This window comes from Artemia franciscana, chromosome 19 (assembly GCF_032884065.1).
Source record: "Artemia franciscana chromosome 19, ASM3288406v1, whole genome shotgun sequence".
In the NCBI taxonomy this organism is placed as follows: domain Eukaryota; kingdom Metazoa; phylum Arthropoda; class Branchiopoda; order Anostraca; family Artemiidae; genus Artemia; species Artemia franciscana.
The window spans coordinates 1421292-1443055 of record NC_088881.1 but is presented as its reverse complement, the minus strand read 5'-3'; the positions used below and the strand labels follow the sequence as shown (position 1 = coordinate 1443055).

The following is a 21764-nucleotide window of genomic DNA, read 5'->3' as shown; positions in this document are numbered from 1 at the left end:
GTTTGATTTTTTGAGTAATGAGAAGCTTCTGCAGCTCACCAATCAGTCTCGGTTTTCTACCCAGGCAGCCGTACGTACCTTACGATGGCTTGGACACCTGCTTTTGAATGCCCCTGTATTTTACCTCCAAAGACTATCTTTGACTTTGACCCCGCTAAAGCCGTTGGAAGTAACCTCTTGGCCAATCGAAGAAACCGATGGTCTGGCAGCCTGTCCAAGTTCCTGGCGTGGCAAACATCAGACGTAGCGAAGCGCAAACGCTCACCATAGACCAAAGCAGATTGAGAAGGCAGATGTTATTCTCTACGCCGAACGGTGCCCGACAGGAGACCTAAGTCAGTTCAAGATCTGTCAAGAATACCTTTTTTATTATAACTATTTAACGATTTTCAGAACGGAAAAATGTGCGAAATACAAGGCAACGCAACCATACACAAATTTTGATCTCTATGATCTATCCAAGTTCCTTTTCTGAGGAAACAGAAGCTTTATAACCTGACCGGGTTAATTTTCTATTTGTTTTACAGTAAATGCTCGTCTGGATTGTATAGTGTTGTCATTTTTTACAAGACCTGCCTATAAGCGGTTAATTGTGATTTTTCAGAGAACTATATTTTGAAACAGATTCAAATTTTTTTGAAGATTCCTGTTTAAAAAGTGCCATCTGTATTTCGATATAAAAGGAATAGTCTAGTCGTCGCTAGTGGTTTTACTGTTGTTTGTATTTATTTTTGCTCAGATTATTATATAACTAAATACAAACATTGACGTTCGGAAAGGGAACGAATTAAATTTCTATTAACTCTTCTTCCATCTCTCTCTCTCTCTCTCTCTCTCTCTCCTCTCCTCTCTCTCTCTCTCTCTCTCTCTCTCTCTCTCTCTCTCTCTCCTCTCTCTCTCTCTCTCTCTCTCTCTCTCTCTCTCTCTCTCTCTCTCTCTCTCTCCTCTCTCTCTCCTCTCTCTCTCTCTCTCTCTCTCTCTCTCTCCTCTCTCTCCTCTTCTCTCTCTCTCTCTCTCTCTATCTCTCTCTCTATCTTTCTCTCTCCCATATATTAGGAAGACTAATATATGGGGAGATGTGACCAACCATGTTCATAACTATAAATTCAAACACATTCATTTTGCAGTTAGATGATGAAGAATATTTTGCCACCTTCTTTAGAAATTCAACTTGAACTCTTTCAGAAAAATCTGGTGAATGAACGAATCGAAAGTAATTATTTTATTCTGCATAAATATATTAGTCTTAATTTTAATGCATCAGTATTTCTGCTGATGACGATCGCTGTATATGTGATTGAATACCGAGAATATTTATCTTTTTTCACTGTCTAATAAATGGACTTATCCCCATTTGAACGTGTATTTATTTTTATCTGTTTTTGTAGGCATGGTGACATCCCTTAAAAATATTATTGATAGTCTAAACTTTTTTTTGTTTTTCAGTCGAGAGTGCCAAAAACCAAGGATTTTTGGTTAACTGGATTTTGATACCGATGTTGAAACCAATATTGAAGAATATGAGAGAAATGGAATTGCAACTTGAGGCAGAGTGTAAGGATCTCCAGTGGACTGCTGTAAGACCTCCTGGACTCACGACTGGTCCTGCGACAAGTAAGTATTGCGCTAGGTTTATATGATTTTCTTGATTCATAGGTTCATTATGTTCTTTGACAAAGGATACACCCACTTACGTGTATTGTACGAATTTCAGTTGAAATTAGATGATCAATTTTTTCTGGGCTATTGATTTGATCACCAGAACTCGTGATTAACAGCGAATCCATATGTGGTAGTCCACGTTTTTGAAATTCAATTGAAGACACACATATTGCCACCTTTCCAAATATCAGTCTTATCTAAATCATTAATTATTTTATCAAACTTTTATTCTGCAATTCGAACAACGAGATCTGGATGATCTTGAGTGGACTGCTCTATGATAAATCCATTATCGTCAAATATAATAAGTACTCCTTTTTTTAGTTTCTGACCAATCAGGATTGCAGGTAGTAGTTATTTGAGAAATCTGGTGGTTCCGCAATTCGAGCAACGAGATCGGTATGATCATGAGGGGCTTGTTCTATGATAAATTCATTATTGTCAAATATAATAAGTACTCCTTTTAATTTCTAACCAATCAGGATTGCAGGTCGTAGTTATTTGAGAAATCTGGTGGTCCGTGGTGGTGAACCACAGCAATTGAATCTTTGAAACGTTGAGTATAGTAGCGTGTGTATCTGGTGAATGATTACGGTAGTAATATTTTTTCACAGACAACTGTGTTCTGTTCCGCAGCTAATTGATAAGTCTTATAACACCTACGTAGTAATTGACTAAAATAGTTTATCTGGTCCAATTGTATCAGTTGGACGCGATCACATTCATATACGAATAAATGTATTGACAAAGTATATTTGTTGTCAAAAAGTCGTCCACCAAAATGTAAAGCATTGAAACCCATCTCATGCCGTTTGGATGAAACAGCTTGAAGAGAAAAGCTGTTGGCGTGTTCAGTCGAAAAGTGACACGATACTGCGCTAATTCAAGGCATGTTAGTCGTCGATGACGTGCATAATGTGCTTGAAGTGGCATATCTACAGTCCGTCCTGACATTCTTGCTCGATAAGACAGTGGGTAGGTAAAGGCTCCACACCATGGTCGGTACATTTTAAACTGACAACATTTTTGCCACATTGTTTTATACCCACTTCATTGGAAAAGTATGGTCAGCGTTAAGAGTAAGAATAAGGCATACTTCATTACATGTAGAAGGATCTATAATCCACACCATCTGGCACATTAAAAATGAGCTGCATATTCGGAGGCTGTTGTCCCATTGAAGCAGCAAGTTGATTCATCCTTCATTTCTGTCAGTCTCATATAACCTTTGGCATAATTGTTTGTGCCTCGCAATATTTCTTTGGAACAGATCCAATAAAGTACAGCGGATCCCATAATTTGAAGGATGAAAAGATGGTGCAAAATTACCTTGAGTGGTTTTTATTGGATGTGACGCCAAATCGATTCATGATGAATTTGTCCAGCTACTTCGGAGCTAAAAAAAACGTTGCGACTACTGATGGTTCGATCGTCACTTACTTTGAATGAAGCTAAAGGAAATATGGGTTTAAGTTTTAGATTCGTTTGTGGAATTCATTAGAGAGTGAGTGACGCCGTAAAAGGGCAAACCAGTTCACTTGGAAACTGTAGATGTGGCTAATCAAATTGACCAGGCAATCAGCAATCTTCAAATGAATTCTCTTTGTTTGGGGAAATGGATGGCTCCTCAGTGAATACCTATATACCGCGTTGAAGGGTCCCAGTGACTCGTAATTAACGCTTGCGCTATTTAAAACGTCTTTGTTGGTTAGTACAGGGCTGCTTAACATAGCTTGTTGCCCTTGAACATTCTGACGGCGTTGTTCTTCTCGATTTCGCTTATATTCTAACTGAAGATTGTTTTTTCTTCTTTCATTTTCCTTTTCGACTCTTTGCAAGTCTCGCTTTTGTTTGTCTTCTAACCATGTATTTCTTTGTGCTTCATTTTCGTTTTTGATCTGTCGTGGTTCTCGCTTCGCCTTTGTTGTAATATAAGGCTCTTTTGTTCTTCGTTTTCGTTTTTGATTCGAAGTGATTCTTGTTTTCGCATGTCTTTTAACCGCATATTTCTTTGGGCTTCAATTCGGTTTTGAGCCATTGTGATTCTCGCTGTCGCTTGTCTTCTAGCTGCATATCTCTTTATTCTTCGTTTTTATTCATTATTACCTCATATTTTTCAAGCCCTTCGCTTTAACTATTCTAATTAGCTTTGTAAAGTCTGATGGTCCAGGTTGTTGCATGTCTTGTGGCTACATATTTCCTTACGCTTCATTATTGTTCATCATTATCTGAGGTATTTTTTCCATGTACTTTGCTTTAGCAGTTCAGATTAATCTTGTCAAGTTTGATTGTCTAGTTTGTTCATTTTCCGCAATTGTGAATTTGAGTTTTTCGGGTTGTCCTCTTGGCCTTGCTACAATTGATGATTGGACAAAAATATCCTTCTTGTTCAAACGACTTATCATTTCCAACAATTGTAAATTTCCCTTTTTTTGGGTCAATCGTTATACTTTTAATAGCTTTTGAGAATGAAAATTGTAAAACTACCATCAGTTGAAAACATCCCATTCCTTCATGTAATTATTTAGAAAAAAACTTTTTCCACAAAAGAAGTTTAAAAAAAGAAGTATAGAGCTACATGAAACCAAAATAGCAGAAGTAAAGTAAAATAATTGTCCAAGCGTAAAACTGCCACAAATCACCATCAATAGATAATTGAAACCAAAACGAACCGATATAACACTAAATAACCTAGTCAAACTAAAAAAAGAGTAGAAACTAACATGGTACTAAAAACTGCACTTGCACTGCACTTGCACAAAACTGCACTTGCACAAAACTTGCACTGTACTAAAAACAATTCTTATTTCTCGCTTAATGTTTTTATTTCTCATTATATCGAAAAAAAAAAACAAAACAAAAAAACACATCACCATAACCAGGATTACTGACAAAAAAAAATTAATGTGGATTGACCGTTTGATATTTTATGCTGGTATTCATTCCTGAAAGTCTTAATAATTTTAGATCTATTAAATTAAAAAAAAACAGAAAACAGTTAAAAATATATTTTGTTTTCGGTAAAGTACAAATTATGTTTTGGTATTTAGAAGGCATGGAATTGTCAGTCTTAATCATTTTCGTATCTGCTCTTTTGAGTTTGGTTTGGTCATTTTCTGTAATTTCTGTTCGTTTTGTGTTTCATTTATTTATTGCGCGTGATTGGAGGTAGTTTTAAGCTTGAAAAGTTTTGACTTTATTTCTGCTCATTTAAAAACGTTCCTTTTAAAAACGTTCTTTTGTGGAAAAAGTCATTTTTAAAATTAATTACGTGAAGGAATTCGATGTTTTCAATTAATTTGCTTTTACAACTTTTAGTTCTCCATCGTTCTTAAAATTATGCTGGAATGACCGAAAAACAGAAATTGACTATTAGTCATATCCAACTTTCTCTTTTTATAGCCCTTGAAAGGGGGTTGACCCACATTTTTCGTACAGCTTACTGTTTGAGATACGGTCAGTCAGTCTGGTACCCAAAACAATCCGTTGGCAGTTTCCCTGGAAAACATCTACCTCCTCCGTATTTTGGATTACTGACGCTTCAGAACTATACTTGACCACTGTCATTACTGTAGCTTCCAATGTTCTAATCTTGGTTCGTAGGCTTATCTTCCCATTTTTCCAAACTTTTTTCAACTGTGGAAAAATACCCTGGACCTAGTCTATTCTATTTTCAACATCTTCACTGCACCTGCCATCTTTACTAATAATACTGCCTAGGTAAGTTAAGCTTTCCACAATCTTCTCGTTGCCCAATCTTTTCCTCTTCACTTATTCCTAGCCTTAGTAGCTTAGTCTTCTTAAAATTAACTTTAAAACCTATTTTTGCTCTCTGAACTTGCAAAACCTCTTAAAGTTTGTTCATTTTTCTAACATTCTCATCTATGATTGTTAAATCATCAGGATAACCTAAATACAGGAGAGTTTTACTTCCCCGATTAAATCCGTACTCTCTCATTGCCTTTGCTCTGCTCCATAGGAGAAAGTTCATCAAAATTGATCCATATAAGTGGGGATAGGATTCAACCCTACTTAACTCCTTCTTTAATGCGAAATCAGCTGCTAACCTCATTTACTACCTTAACCGTAGCAGTGTTATTCTCGTACATAGCACTACTCACTTTAATGTATTAATCTGGTATACCGCAAGGATAGGACCTTCGCTAAAGACTGACGTAACTCGATGAAAATTGATTTCTTGGTTTAAAATTTGAATTGAAACAAAAGTAGAAGATTTGATACCACCTCGACAGTTTTTAATTTCAATTTTGAGCTTAAGGTTAAATAAGATTTAAATCTAGTTAATCATGTTAAGTTAGATACCTCTTCAAACATTCTAGTATGTTTATCGAAGTAGCCTTGTCAAATATTCGTCAAAATCTTTGCTTAGTTGCTTTTTGGTAAATCGATTTAAGTGGACAGTTACAGTGAAATTGTACTGAGACAACAACACGCCAACTGATATTTTGTTTTCGTAGCTTTTTAGTTTTCAATCACGGCACAAGAGCAGAAAACTAATCACACCTACTTAATTCAGATACAACGGCACCTATTGAAACTAGTAAGTGAGAAATGTCCAGATGGCCCTTTTTCAGTGGCATTTCTGTGTTCATTGATATAGTGGTTTCCTATGCCTGGGGTGGTATTTTATTATTAATAATCATGTAGCAGAATAAAGTTTTTCAAAATATTCAAAGAAAAGTGTTACGTATGTGTTACATACGTTTAAACATACGTAATACATACGTATGTGTTAGGTAAGTGTTACACATACGTATGTGTTACGTAAGTGTTACAAAATATTTGTTGCTCGCCAGACAATATTGAAACCTTAAAAAAACTGCAGAAAAAACCTATCAACAATTTACACAAAACTAGTTTCCTACTACAATACGATGTCCTCGAAAGCATTAGGGGGATATAGAACTCAATAGAAAAATTTTCTAAGAGCTTAGTATTACGAGAGTTTGAGAGCTTGAGGCACTTGTATGATAAACGCCCTGGCGCTCAAGTTGTTCATTCATTGACGAATTATAGAATCGGGTTTTTTCGTTAGTTTCTTTCAGTTTAGCGTGAGACAAGACAAAGAGAAGTGACAAAATAGAGGGAAAATATATAATTTGGGCTATATGTTTTTACATTAAAAGGAGTTGGGGGTAAAGTATTTGGACAGTGTGAAGTTAGAAAACAATTCTTACTACATAATATGTAGAATAATTGTACCTAACACATTAGGCATGCAGACCCGCTATGTTTTACCCTCACCCCCCTAATGTGCAAATATATAGCCTAAATTTGTTTCTAAAGTATTATATTTTTATCTTACTTTGGTATATTTCATTAGGATTGAGCGTCAGAGAAAAATATTAGAAGAACATTAAATAGGGAGTATATCATACAAGTACCAAGCTTAATAAGAGCTTTAGATCAATTCGTCGGTACGAGTTGGGAATCTTCTCAAAAACTCTGGTATATTTGTCCCAAATGTCTTATCAATTATTTGTACAAAATCTTTGCGCTTTCTTGTTTATTTTTGGAATATTGATTTAAATGAACCATAACCCAAAGTAGATTCTGAGTCAAGAGCATTCCACAGACACGCTATAATACATTTTTTTGCAGCTATTTTAGTTAGGTTCAACCACACCAAAAACAGAACAGCACGACTGCATATACACACACTCAAATTCCTCATCATCTAAATATTAAAAAAGGATCCCACTCCTCCCTAGCAAGAAACACATTCGGATCGCCCGTTTCAGCAGTAAAGTATAATGTCATTTTGCATAAATATCCATTCTCTATGTCTGGGTCGGTTTCATTTCCTAACAGATATTGAGTAACAGCTTTATGATCGTAACAGCTTTATTGAGTAACAGCTTTATGATCGTAACAGCTTTATTGAGTAACAGCTTTATGATCGTAACAGCTTTATTGAGTAACAGCTTTATGATCGTAACAGCTTTATTGAGTAACAGCTTTATGATCGTAACAACTTTATTGAGTAACAGCTTTATGATCGTAACAGCTTTATTGAGTAACAGCTTTATGATCGTAACAGCTTTATTGAGTAACAGCTTTATGATCGTAACAGCTTTATTGAGTAACAGCTTTATGATCGTAACAGCTTTATTGAGTAACAGCTTTATGATCGTAACAGCTTTATTGAGTAACAGCTTTATGATCGTAACAGCTTTATTGAGTAACAGCTTTATGATCGTAACAGCTTTACTGAGTAACAGCTTTATGATCGTAACAGCTTTATTGAGTAACAGCTTTATGATCGTAACAGCTTTATTGAGTAACAGCTTTATGATCGTAACAGCTTTATTGAGTAACAGCTTTATGATCGTAACAGCTTTATTGAGTAACAGCTTTATGATCGTAACAGCTTTATTGAGTAACAGCTTTATGATCGTAACAGCTTTATTGAGTAACAGCTTTATGATCGTAACAGCTTTACTGAGTAACAGCTTTATGATCGTAACAGCTTTATTGAGTAACAGCTTTATGATCGTAACAGCTTTACTGAGTAACAGCTTTATGATCGTAATAGCTTTATTGAGTAACAGCTTTATGATCGTAACAGCTTTATTGAGTAACAGCTTTATGATCGTAACAGCTTTATTGAGTAACAGCTTTATGATCGTAACAGCTTTATTGAGTAACAGATTTATGATCGTAACAGCTTTATTGAGTAACAGCTTTATGATCGTAACAGCTTTATTGAGTAACAGCTTTATGATCGTAACAGCTTTATTGAGTAACAGCTTTATGATCGTAACAGCTTTATTGAGCAACAGCTTTATGATAGTAACAGCTTTACTTAGTAACAGCTTTATGATCGTAACAGCTTTATTGAGTAACAGCTTTATGATCGTAACAGCTTTATTGAGTAACAGCTTTATTGAGTAACAGCTTTATGATCGTAACAGCTTTATTGAGTAACAGCTTTATGATCGTAACAGCTTTATTGAGTAACAGCTTTATGATCGTAACAGCTTTATTGAGTAACAGCTTTATGATCGTAACAGCTTTACTGAGTAACAGCTTTATGATCGTAACAGCTTTATTTAGTAACAGCTCTATGATCGTAACAGCTTTACTGAGTAACAGCTTTATGATCGTAACAGCTTTATTGAGTAACAGCTTTATGATCGTAACAGCTTTATTGAGTAACAGCTTTATGATCGTAACAGCTTTATTGAGTAACAGCTTTATGATCGTAACAGCTTTATTGAGTAACAGCTTTATGATCAGGGTTGCCACCTGTTGCATGAACGTGCTATTTTAGCACTATTACGTCAACTTGTTGGCTCCAGCACCGAAAATCGCTGTGTGGCACGCACATTTGGACAATTGTAGTACTTTAGGAACTGACCGTGGTGGCAATGCCACCCTGTTTACGATTTTTGATCACAGCCAAAAATAGAGGCGTCCTATCGTACAGATCTAAGGCATCTATAGTGGGACCATTTGAAACTAATACTCGACAAATGTCCAAATTACCTGATAGAGCAGCATAATGTAAAGGTCTTCTGTACTTACATCCCATCCCTTCTGGGTCAGCTCCATTGTCTAACAGGAAATTAGCCACAGCTTTATAGCCACAGCTCCCATCCCTTCTGGGTCAGCTCCATTGTCTAACAGGAAATTAGCCACAGCTTTATAGCCACAGCTCCCATCCCTTCTGGGTCAGCTCCATTGTCTAACAGGAAATTAGCCACAGCTTTATAGCCACAGCTCCCATCCCTTCTGGGTCAGCTCCATTGTCTAACAGGAAATTAGCCACAGCTTTATGATTGTCCGTTAGAGCCAAACATAAGGGTGTTCTATAGTACTGATCTAAGGGATCTGTAGCGGCATCGTTTGAAACCACAGTCCCAACCACAAGAACATATATTTTGACAAGGGATTACAACAAATCAAAATCTTAAAAAAGGAAACAAAAAGTTTGAAGCCTATTAGAAATCGTTGTTAGAAATCGGACTTGCGGTAATAATCAAACATCTTTGAATAGACAAAGATATGAAAAGACATTCAATTGCGTAAAGAGTAAAAAACTGGTAATTGCAAAAATATTTGTACGTATTTTAACAAGGGATTACAACAATTCAAAAACCTAAAAAAAGAAAATCTTTTGAAGACAGCCAGTTATATAATGTCAGTAGAAAGGCCCAAAAAACGAAAATTTGCAATTATTATAAATGATGATTCTCTATTTGATAAGGGATTACAAAAATTCAAAAACTTTAAAAAAGAAAACCAAAAGTTTGAAGATTACCACATATCGTTGTTAGAAATGGGACCAGCTTCAATGATCAAATATATTTGAACAGACCTCTGTATGAAAAGACATGAAGTTGCGTAAAGAGCAAAAAATCGGTAATTGTAAAAATCTATATATATATAAAAATAAGTTGTTTGTCTGTGTGTCTGTCTACTGACGTCATGTTTGTGTGTCGACTGACGTCATGTTTCTCGACTGACGAAATTACAGACCGGGACATCGGGACACAAATTACGACTGGGACACCGGGACATAGGGAATATAAATGACGACCGGGACACTCAAAGAGAAAGCGACCGGAACACAAGGAATGTTCGATTAGTAATCACCATCAACTAAGCACCGGGACACAAATGACGACCGGGACACAGGGAATATAAATGACGACCAGGACACTCAAAGATAAATTACAGACCGGGACACCGTAACACAAATGACGACCGGGACACAGGGAATATAAATGACGACCGCGACACTCAAAGAGAAATTACAGACTGGGACACCGGGACACAACAACAACGGGGACGCCGGGGGGCACAAGGGGATATATAAATGACGACGGGGACACAGGGAATGTTTGATTAGCAATCACCATCAACAAAGCTCAAGGGCAATCATTAGAATAATGAGGTATAGATCTGAATACAGATTGTTTTTCCCATGGGCAATTATATGTTGCATGTTCAAGAGTCGGTAAACCTGACAATCTATTTATATGCACAGACAATGGGACAGCCAAGAATGTTGTATATTCGCAAGTTTTACGTAGTTAAAAAAATATATATATCTATCTATATTCACAGGTGGGACACAGGGACACAACTACAATGGCGCGTAACTAATATGGCGCGTAACGACTTACGCGCGCGGGGGGGCTTGAGGGGGGACGCAAAGCGTCCCCTCTAACTAGGTGTTGGGGTGGCGCGAAGCGCCACCCCAACAGCTAGTATTTGTATATATTTTAACAGGGGATTATAACAAATCGTAACCTTAAAAGAAAACCAAAAGTTTGAACTTAGTAGAAATTGTTGTTAGAAATTGGACTTGCTTTAATGATCAAAAATCTTTGAAAAGAAACAGTATGAAAAGACATTAAATTGCATAAATAGCAAAAAACTGGTAGTTGTAAAAATATTTGTATACATTTCAACAAGGGATTACAACAATTCAAAAACCTTAAAAAAGAAAACCGAAACTTTTCGTAGATATCGTTATTAGAAATCGGACTTGCTTTAATAATCAAATATCTTTGAAAAGACTACAATATGAAAAGACAGCAAATTGTCTCAAATTGTCTACGGTTAGAAGACAAGCGACATATATATTTTGCCATCGACACGGAGATCGATGCCAGCAAATTGAATAAAAATGGATAAAACATTGTACACAAATGAATAAAAATGATTTTTTCACCATAAATACAGTTATAGTTTTTTCACTATCTATTAGTGGTGTATCAAGATTCGTTTTATTTCTTATTGTGGGTCGTTTTAATACTAAATAAAAACGCTAATTACAAATTTATTTTAGGCGTCGAAATGAGAATTGAAGAAGACAAATTCTTGACCACAAACTCCGACGCCAAGCGTAGAGTTGCTCGCGGAGACATTGCCAAAGTTATGCTTGACATAGCCGTGTCGCAAAAATATTTAAATAAATGTGTTGCTGTTAATTATTAACGTATAAAAGTGGGAGGAGTCAATCACAGATCATTCAACCTAATAAGATAGCTCACTTTCATTCTCCCTTTTGGCATTTAAAATTGAGCTATTTTCTATCAGTTCTGTTTAGAGACAAAATTGATTATCTTGATTTATTTGGGTTTATTATCAAACATATTTGCTTTTGAATAAATTGTTGCAAAAACTGACCTGCATATTTATATTTCCCATGATTTTTTTTTTATTTGAATCGTTGATTAAATTAAATTAATGCATTTTTGTATTGTTTTCATCAATGTTAACTTGGTAAATATGCACAACATACCTTATGGCTATTGTTAGAGTTTCTAATATTATTATCTTGAATGATATGTGGAGTCAACTTTCCTTTAATATGTTGTATGGGTTCTTTTTGGGGTATTGTTTGCACAATTATTTAATTTTTAGTGTATTAATGACACTGTAACTCTGGTGGCAAAGAAGTATAAAAAGTTAATGAGGTCAAGACGTTTGACCCATTAATCCTTCCTGGAGAGTTAGAGTCTCCTTTTGATCTAGTCTTGGCTTTAATTTATTTGAGCGTTTAAGCCAATCTGACCATGTCCATTTTTAATTTTTAATGTTTCGAGTACTTGACTTTTTACCTATATACGATCAAACGGAAATTCATCAAATAGAAATTCGTCCCTCAAAAATCAAGATTTTTTTCATCTTTTAACCAGTTTGACCAAGTCCAATCTAAAATTATTTTTTTTTCAGATTTTTTTTTTCGTAGATCAGATTTTGATCAGTTTTTTTTTCGTAGATTAGCAAACACTGAGTTTGTGTAAATTGTTTTGGACTTGATGATTTTCTCCCTGGATGGCTTCCCTATACCCATTGCCTCTCGGGCTGAACGGCAAAAAACGGAGACCAGAACCCCTGCAGGGACTGCAAAATTCAGTGCTGTTTCCCTTCCCTTACCTTAATTTTGTTTTGACTAAGATGAGTTGTCACGAAGCACTTGGGCTCTTATCGTTATAGGTTCACTGGGATATTCTCTAACAGGAGGATGAGTCTAAAAAATTTGAAAGAAAGTTAACTTTTGAAATGTTGAACCAGTTTGAACAAGACTATTCTAAAATCCACATTCGAAAATTCTTCCTCCTCAAGCATATTACTAAACATTAAAATCCTATATTTTTTAGTAAACATTATCTATTTTTACATTTTTTTTTACCAAATTATCTTTTTTACTAAATAATAATAACAATTTTTTCATGTATGTTTTACCAAATATATTACTAAACATAATTTTTTCCTCATCCAATGGTTAGTACATTAAAATCACTTTACATAATTAAATGAAATAGTTTTAAAATCAAATAGTTGGTTAATTAATTCAAAATTATGCATTAAAAACAAGTGATTGGTGCATTAAAATTGAAATAAAGCGCTTGGTGCGTTAAATCAAAATGGCATATTAAAATCAATTCTTTTATAATGTTCTTTTTATGGACATTGTCAAATTGACTTATGGACAGCTTATTTATTATGATGCTTTTGAAGAGTGATACTAGCTGTTATATTTATGCTGCTTTAATGAATTTTATGATTCAAGGTGTTTGGAAATATATACTTGACAATTTACTGAAGTTGCTATAGACATCTGATTTTTAGTATATTTGACAAGGTTTTGAGCTTTGTGGAGTGTTCTTAAACGATTTTAAGGACCTCTTATTTTACTTCTTTTTTATAAGAAAAAAAAATCATTAAAAAATGAAAGTAAAGTGACTTAATAAAAAATGTAAATACAAGAAACAGTAATGGGAACGTTTTAAAATGAACAGATCTTGTAAACAAATAGGCCTGGCGTCACTGCTCCAAGCTAAAGTTAGATTTTTTCACGACTTTTCTAGTAGCGTCAAATTTGGGGAGGGGCAGGGGGCGTGCCATTCCTCTCAAATTAAAAAAAATACTTTTGCTTAAGGTGTTTTTATTGAACAACGCCTATTTTTGGTATTTTCATTGCAAAAAGAAAAAAAATGATAATTTTCCCCCTAATTTTGTAAAATACATGTCGCCCCTATCCCTAAATTTTTGTTAAATGACGCCACTAAGCTTTGCGAACGATAAGGATCATTTAGGTGTATTTGCTCTGTTCAGTAACATTCTCAGTTAAAACGTTCAATTCAGGTTCAGCCATATATACATAACATAAGTACTAAGTATACTAATATCTGGCAGAGAAACAAGCTCGTTTTCCACAGATAAAGCAACTATAAATTACAAAATATATGGATAATCAATCAAAGAAAGAAGAAGCAAAGAAAAAAAAATAATAAACATTATACTCACGACGCCACACCAGACATCCCACCCGACGATAAACAAAAAATCAATTAATTTTAGTAAAAAATTTAGTGACAGTAATTAAAATTACTGTGGAAACTTTAACTAGGTTCTGAACTCTGTAACGATATTAACTATCTTTTAGCCTTACTACTTTGTTGGAAGAAAAAAATATATAAAAAAGAAAGCAAACCGTGATGTTAAAAACTTAAAATGAACAGATGCTGTATATAAGGGGGCCTGGCATCCCTGCACTTCAAGCTAAGACTTTTTTTTTCAAAGACTTTGAAAATGAAAAGATCATTTAGGTGTATTTTCTTTGTACAATAAGGTAGTCGGTTAAAAAGTTCAGATAAATTGCTATGTAGTCTTTGACTAGGGTTTGAGTTCTGTATAGTGGCGTCAATTTTGGGGGAGGGACAGAGGGTGTGCCTCTTCTCCCCAGATTAAAAAATACTTTTATTTGGGGTATTTTTATTTAACAACTCCTATTTTTATTTTTTTCACGAAAAAATAAAAAAATGGGTAGGGGCATGTCCGCCCTACCCCTAAATTTTTGTGAAATGATGCCGCTGGTGCTGAAGTAATATTAATGACATTTTAGTTTGACTGCTTGGTTTTAAGAAGAAAAAATGAAATTAAAGAAGATGACTAGTGTACTTTTGTGTGGATGAAGGATGACAGATTGCCAAAGATCGTCCTTGTCGGCCAATCGGCTACGGCCATACGAAAGGCAGGTCGTTCCGAACGGGGTACAAGGATGTCATAAGGAAGGTTTAAGGGAAATGTGAAATTCTTGGGAGAGGGTGTAAAGAGGGAGGCCTTGAATAGATTGACATGGAGGAGGAGCATGCGTAGCTGGATTGGCCTCAGTCGGTTTGGTGCTGCAGTGAGTTGTTAGTAGTAGTAGCATATGACTAATGAACTCTTCTGATACTCTACGAAAACCTGGTTCGGTTCGACCTACACCTGTTCAAAAAACAGACCAACAATTAAAGAAGAATTTGCTACCGTCATTCTTCAGAAATGATTCATTGGTGCTTATCTGAACGGTCCAGTAGTCGTACGACTGACATGGCTGCATTAACAAACAATACCCCCCTGAAAAGCGACTGAATGTGCTAATTTTATTTTTGGCTCTCTTTTCGTGTTTGTCAAATAAGATTTTGTTAATATGTCTTCACAAATATTTATACCGAGTCGTTTAAGGTATAGGTAGTGCCTATCTGCATTATCAATTAGAGGATATTCCACTCTTATATTATTGTCCTCTAACCCAAAGGTCATTCTATTGGAGTTAAGGTTTTCCCCATAGGTTTTAATTCGGCTTGCTTTCATCTACATACATCATCCTTGCTACAACTGAATTGCCTTTCATGAAAAATTACAAAATTACAAAATTATAATTTTGAATAAAAATTATAATTCAGCGCAATTATTTCTTTGAGGAAGGAGGGTGCTATTCTTCAGAGCAGTATCACGCTGGGGATTCCATTTCCTATGTCCAGGTTTATACTACTAAAATAAATCAGCGTTTGTAAAAATTAGTTTTCCTTTGAGAAAACTAGCTACCAATCAAAATTCGCCAAGATTAATTGATTTTTAAAGTCACAACGGTCAGACATTTTATTTTTCCGATAGCATAATTTTCAGAAATAAAAGAAACAGTACTAATAGCTTTTTTGAATTGTCATATTCTGAGGAACAAAATAATTTTAAAATGAACAGGTCCTGTATATAAGGAGAGCTGGCACCCCTGCTCTTCAATCTAAGACTCTTTCTTCAAAGAAATTGCAAATGAAAAAGATCGTTTAGGTGTATTTACTTTGCACAATAAGGTTGTCGGCTAAACGTTAAGTTAAATTGCTACGTAATCTTTGACCAGGGTTTGAGTTCTGTATAGTGGCGTCAATTTTGGGACAGGGACAGGGGGTGTGCCTCTCCTCCCCAGATTAAAAAATAGGGGCATATCGCCCCTACCTCTAAATTTTTGTGAAATGACGCCACTGGTACTGTAGTAATATTAATGACATTTTAGTCATTAATATGTCCGATCAAAATTCGTCCAGACTAATAGATGTTTAAAGTGATAATGGTCAGACATTTTACTTTTTCAGTTAGCCCAATTTTCGTAAATAAAAGAAACAGTACTAATAGCTATTTTGAATTGTCAAATTCTGATGAATTTTTTTTTCAGATTTGAGATTCAATATATTTTTATGACATATTTAGAAGCAAAAATACATATAATTGACATTATTTTTCCGAAATAAGTGAAGATGAGAAGGTGACGCTGGGTAACGAAAAGGTAGATCAGGTGAACAGCTTCACGTACCTTGGTAGTATTATTAGTAGAGGGTGGGAGCAGTGAAGATGTTAAAATAGCCAAGGCTCAAGGTGCTTTTTCACGGTAAAAAAAATTGGAAGAATAGGAAGATAAGTCTACAAATCAAGATTAGAATTTTAGAAGGTACAGTGGTCAAACATGGCTCTGAAGCAAGGGTGCTCCGAAAAGCGACGAAGATTTACTAGATGTTTTCCAGAGAAATAGCCTATGGATTATTCTGGGTACCCGGCTGACTGTTCGTATTTCAAACACTAGGCTGTACGAAAAGTGTGGTTCAATCCCGCTTTCTAGGGCTATAATGAGAGAAAGGTTGAGATGACTAGGGCACGTTTTGCGGATGGCAGATTGTCGAAGACCGTTCTTTTCGGCAAACCGTCTAGGGCTAAACGAAAAGCAGGTCGTCCGCGGTTGGGGTGGGAGGATGTCATGAAGAAAGATTTAAAGGAAATGCGAACTTCCTTGGAAGGTATAAAGAGGAAAGCTTTGAATAGATTGGGATGGAGGAGGAGCGTGCGTATCTGTGTTGGCCTCAGGCAGCCTGGTGATGCGGTGAGTTGTTAGTAGCAGTGGTCGTCTTGTTTTTATCCCTTCTAGTATTAGTAAAGTATTAAAACAAGCGTTATAAAGAAAAAATCCGTAATTTTTAAGTTGACATGATTCAACCGAAAACTTATTTAATATTGTAAACTTGTGGGGTGTATAGCACCCACAGACAGTTTATAACAGATTCTGAAACAAATATTTATTAGAAGGAGATGAGGCAGATTCGACAGAAAACCAAAAAACAAACGAGTTTTTATGACAGTTAAAGGATGTGCCTGACTAAAAGCCTGACCAGCTTACAGCGAGCATCCATATTTTGATCCATATTTACCCCTGATGATTTATCTCTATTTATAGTGGTTTTTTATATTCCCTAAACAAAAATCACTAAATCAGCGCACAGATCACTGGATTATTTAAGCAAATCACTAAAATCGAGTGATTTCTGAACCGATGGCAACCTTGTCCCCCACCAGATCGAGATGGGCGTTTAAAGAAAGATCGGGGGAGAACTGAATTCCCAGGAGTCCAAGCTCATCTACTCTGGTTAAAGCTTTATTCTTGAAGCTGAGGCTAGGATATTATCTTGGCACCTTCGATCGGGAGCCCAGTTGCTGCGTTTTTGATACATCGAAGTTGACTTTCTAAGCACCAAACTACTTTTCTACATTTAGAAGATGCATTTGTAAGGACTTGGGTCTTCAATCTTTTGGGACAGATGTTTGCGACGTGGTAGCATCGGTAAAGAGATATAGAGGATTTACGAGGTTATCTCCCATGTCTTTCCAGTTGACAATGAAAATCGTAGACCCCAAGATAGACCATCGTAGACCCCTACGTGTTATAATTTTAATACTCACCCAGGGGCGTAGCTCCAGCGTTTTTATTGGGAGAAAAGAAGGGTCCACGTCCAGAGAGTCAAGGGGCATAGGTTACATAATGTTTCCCCCCAAATTATTAGGGGCAACCGCCCTCCTTGCCCCCCTCCCCTAAAAAACGACGTCACACCCAAAGCTCTATAGGTGCGGAAACCCTAATAGTTGAAAACACAATTGATCAAATGACATAAACGTATTGAAGTTAAAGGCATGGACGAGACGAGTAAAAGAAATATTGGCTCAATGCCAATCTCCATGAACAAATATTTGAAGATATATTGTCTACAAGATGTGGCAGCCAGACTAGTAAGAACGAAAGTTCTAATACTGTTGGAGGTAATCTTGGAAATTGATTTCAGTCGCTCTAAGTTAGTGTCACTCTAACGGACGCTAAAAACAAATCGGGATGGAGGAGGAACTTGCCTAGCTGTGATGGCCTTAGGGAGCTTGGTAAGGCAGTGAACTGTAAGTAGTATTAGTAGTAAGCTGATGTTTTTGCCCAATGTGCGATGATATAAAAAAAAAAAACAATGAAAAGCAGCAGTAATGTAAACAACATTTTATTAAACGCTTCAACTTAAATGACTGACAGAAAATTACAGACAAAACCAGTCAATATACTTAATTGATACAAAAGAAAAACGATGTTGCCAGGATTTTCCTGATATATACTGATTGATACTTAGCAAAGACTAGAATAAAAACACTTACACTACAGCTTGTAAAAAGAAAAAATAAACGGTAAATCAGAGCATCAATTTGGAATGAAGTTTCATTTATATGAGGTCGGAACAGGGTTGCCACTTCACATAGTGCAACTCATAATCCCTCCGGTAAAACAGTAATGCAAGGCGACAAAACATTGCCCTGATCAGAAACTTAATGTGCGTGTGGTGCTAAACTGAGAAAAGAACAATAACCAAAGGTACGAAATCAAAGATTTTGTGCAATGTTTTTTTTTTTTCTCTCAAAAATTCTGAATGGAAAAACCTTCTTTAGACGTATTCATAAGTCACTCAAGTGCAAAAGTACTGCCTGTGGCAACCCTGGTCAGTACTCGACTAATTAAAAAAGAAAAAGAAAAAAAAGAGGCAATTCTGTATAAGCCAGTCCCTAAAAAATCAACGACAGTTAAATTAATTTTCCAATCTTTTTTCATTTTATATACTTAACTTTCAAAATAAAACAATTTTCTCGAATACTTTGTTCCTTATATATATATATATATATATATATATATATATATATATTACATATTACACAAAAACATCAACTTCAGTCTTTACAGCGTACATGACTTACCAATCGTCGGCACCACTATGTGGGACCAAATCTCGTTTTCAACTAACCTAATGAATTAGGAATAAATATAGAAAATTATATTAAGAAAAGACATAATTTTTCGATATAACAAAAAGCGAAAAAAATTTCCAACAAAAAAGCAATAATAAAATCATAGAAAATAATAACATAAAAAAAAAAAATCGAGGTCAGTAATTGAGCCAGCGAAAAAAGAGTGAACTGCCTTTTTTTCAGGAAAAAATTGGCAAAAAAAAGGAGTAAACCGCTTTTTATACCAAGATTTCTTCTTCTTCTTCAATAAGTTTTCTTCCTCAATAAATGTTGATTAAAGAAATTAAATAAAAGTTTCGTGAGGTTAAAACAAAGTGTACGTTTAAGTCAAAAAAGAAAACAAACAAGCTGCCATTTTTTATGTTTATTATTTACATTGTTGTAGTCTAATTTCGTACATTGACGAAAATACTTTTCAAATTTCTTCTTTGTTTAAAAAAGCTGCCTTTTCGAGGATTAAATTCTAATACGACCAATAAAGTACTATTGTCAAAAAACTATGTGAACAGTCTTGGCTGGACGTTTTTGAAGTAAAGAAGCTAAGGTCTTTGGGCCTAAAAAGGCAAGTTTTGATACTCTATTCACCAATTATGTTCAAATGTTCTCTTCAGATGTCCTGTGATACATGATTGGTATTCAGATTTAATAAAACAAGCAAAAACTCGTATAGACGTATAAACGTGTCACGTATACACGTGACCACCCTTCGCACGAAAATACAAAATTTCGTGCGAACGATTTATAAATCGTTTAAGAAAACGATTTATACTTCAGAATACACAGAAACATTCCAGTTAACGCATTTTGACTGAAATTCCACTGTCTAAGGTCTTGTCCAAATTTTATATTCTTTGTGGTTTTTAGTTTATCCTTATTTTATCGGGTCACATTCTTATTCATTACTTTGCTTTAGATATTTCGCTGAAATATATATTAGCCACATAGTTAAATTCTTATTGGTTTCTTTGTTTTAGCGTTTGCATTATATTTTGCCGAAACATATTTTAGAAAAATTGTTAGATCCTTATTGAGCTCTTCATTTCAGCCATATTAGCAATATATTGTTTTTCTTTGTTTTATTGTTTGTGTTATATTTATGTAGCCGATATATTTGATTAGCTTGTATTGTAATTACAATCTACAAAAATTATTCAATAAGTTGTTACTGTCTTCAGAAAATTCCTTTTTTATACATTTTACATAAAAAAGCAGAAAAAATCCAACTCCCTACTGAACAAATAGGCTTCAAATCTATAATTTTGTTTGAATATTATAGGAAGCTGTAATGTTAATAAGTTGATCTTACAAAGACTAACTTAATTGTGGATATCAATTAAGCAGTACTTTTAATAAAACAATATATTAAACAATATATTATAACAATATATTAAAAGGGTTTAAACTTCTGTTTCGGCGATTTGATCAAGAGTTCAGAAATACATACTTTACGTCGACGCAGCAAAAAGGCTATAGCATTTAGTAAGGAAATACATTAGCTTGAAAATTTGAACAGATATAGAGAACGAGTTCTTGTAACCTCGGGTGTTTTCGCTCTACAAAATCAGAGAAATAAAGAGACTGTTGTGACTAAAGAGTTTCCGTTTTTTATTAGTTTAAAACTTCAAACAGTAGAACCAATCATACGCAAGTGAACTTTTCATTCTCTTCGCTGTTTAACATTTTGAAAGTACTACATGATAGCCAATAAGATTTTTAAAAGGCTAAACACGAAGTTTGTTTACTTTTTTTCTTTTTTCTTTTTTTTTCTTTTCGAACTGGCATTATGAACTAATTTTTCATGAAAAATTAATACAGAAAAGAATAAAAGCCAACAAAACCAGCGAAACTAATGTTTAGTGTAACGCCTTATTCAGACACTGAGGGGTTGGATGGGTGGTGGATGGGGGTGGCTGGCTTTCAGTTAAACTGAAACCAGATGCAAAAAATGAAATAACAAGAAATCTTCTAATAAGAAAAAGATAAGAATTTTGTTGCTATTATAGCCGGTTTACAAGAGGCCTTTTATACCAAGATTCCTCCTTCTTCTTCTATAAGTTTCCTGCTTCTATAAATGTTGACTAAAGAAATCAAATAAAAGTTTCATGAGGTTAAAACAAAGTGTATGGATACCAAGAAGTTGAAAAAGGAGGGAAGTGAGGATCTACTCCAGCGACCCGATAGGGTTCCCTTCGATAAAAAAGAAACAACTTATTTTCTAAAACACTAATATTAAGTCATCGAGAAAAATCCAGTTCTTCCCTACTTTCTTCATTAAAGATTATTGAAATTGAAGGAGAGAGGGAATTAAAAATAAGAAACAACAGAATATGAATATATGAAATGGCCCCAGTCGACATTGAGCAAACAGTAGATAAGCGAATAAACCATTTGGAATGAAATATAATGTGCCAATATAGAGATTCAACATCAGCATTGGTATACCGGGCTGGGAATCAATGTGAAATATCAAAACAATATATTTTTTTTATAACAAAGATCATGCGAAGAAATTTCGAGAGAATGTAGATTAAAACATAAATGGAACAAACCACAATATTTTGAATGTTTTTGTTTAGTTGGCCTTCACGTTGATCAATGTACTCTAATGAACACAGACAAATCGAGGGAAACAATCACTTTATCTATAAAATTTTTAAATAGTTAGTATTAAAAATATTAGTCTAATAGTCTAACTATTT

The 21764-nt window shown here is 34.8% G+C and overlaps 1 protein-coding gene across 1 annotated transcript in view; it reads left to right on the top strand.

The window, feature by feature from the left end:
- LOC136039151 (flavin reductase (NADPH)-like) overlaps positions 1–13242 on the top strand; it is a 39931-nt gene extending 26689 nt beyond the window's left edge. Inside the window, exons 4-5 of the mRNA XM_065722639.1 lie at positions 1447–1614; positions 11483–13242. Coding sequence (XP_065578711.1) covers positions 1447–1614; positions 11483–11631 — 317 coding nt within the window. The 3' untranslated portion in view covers positions 11632–13242. The remainder of the gene's footprint in view (positions 1–1446; positions 1615–11482) is intronic.
- Positions 13243–21764: the final 8522 nt, after the last annotated feature.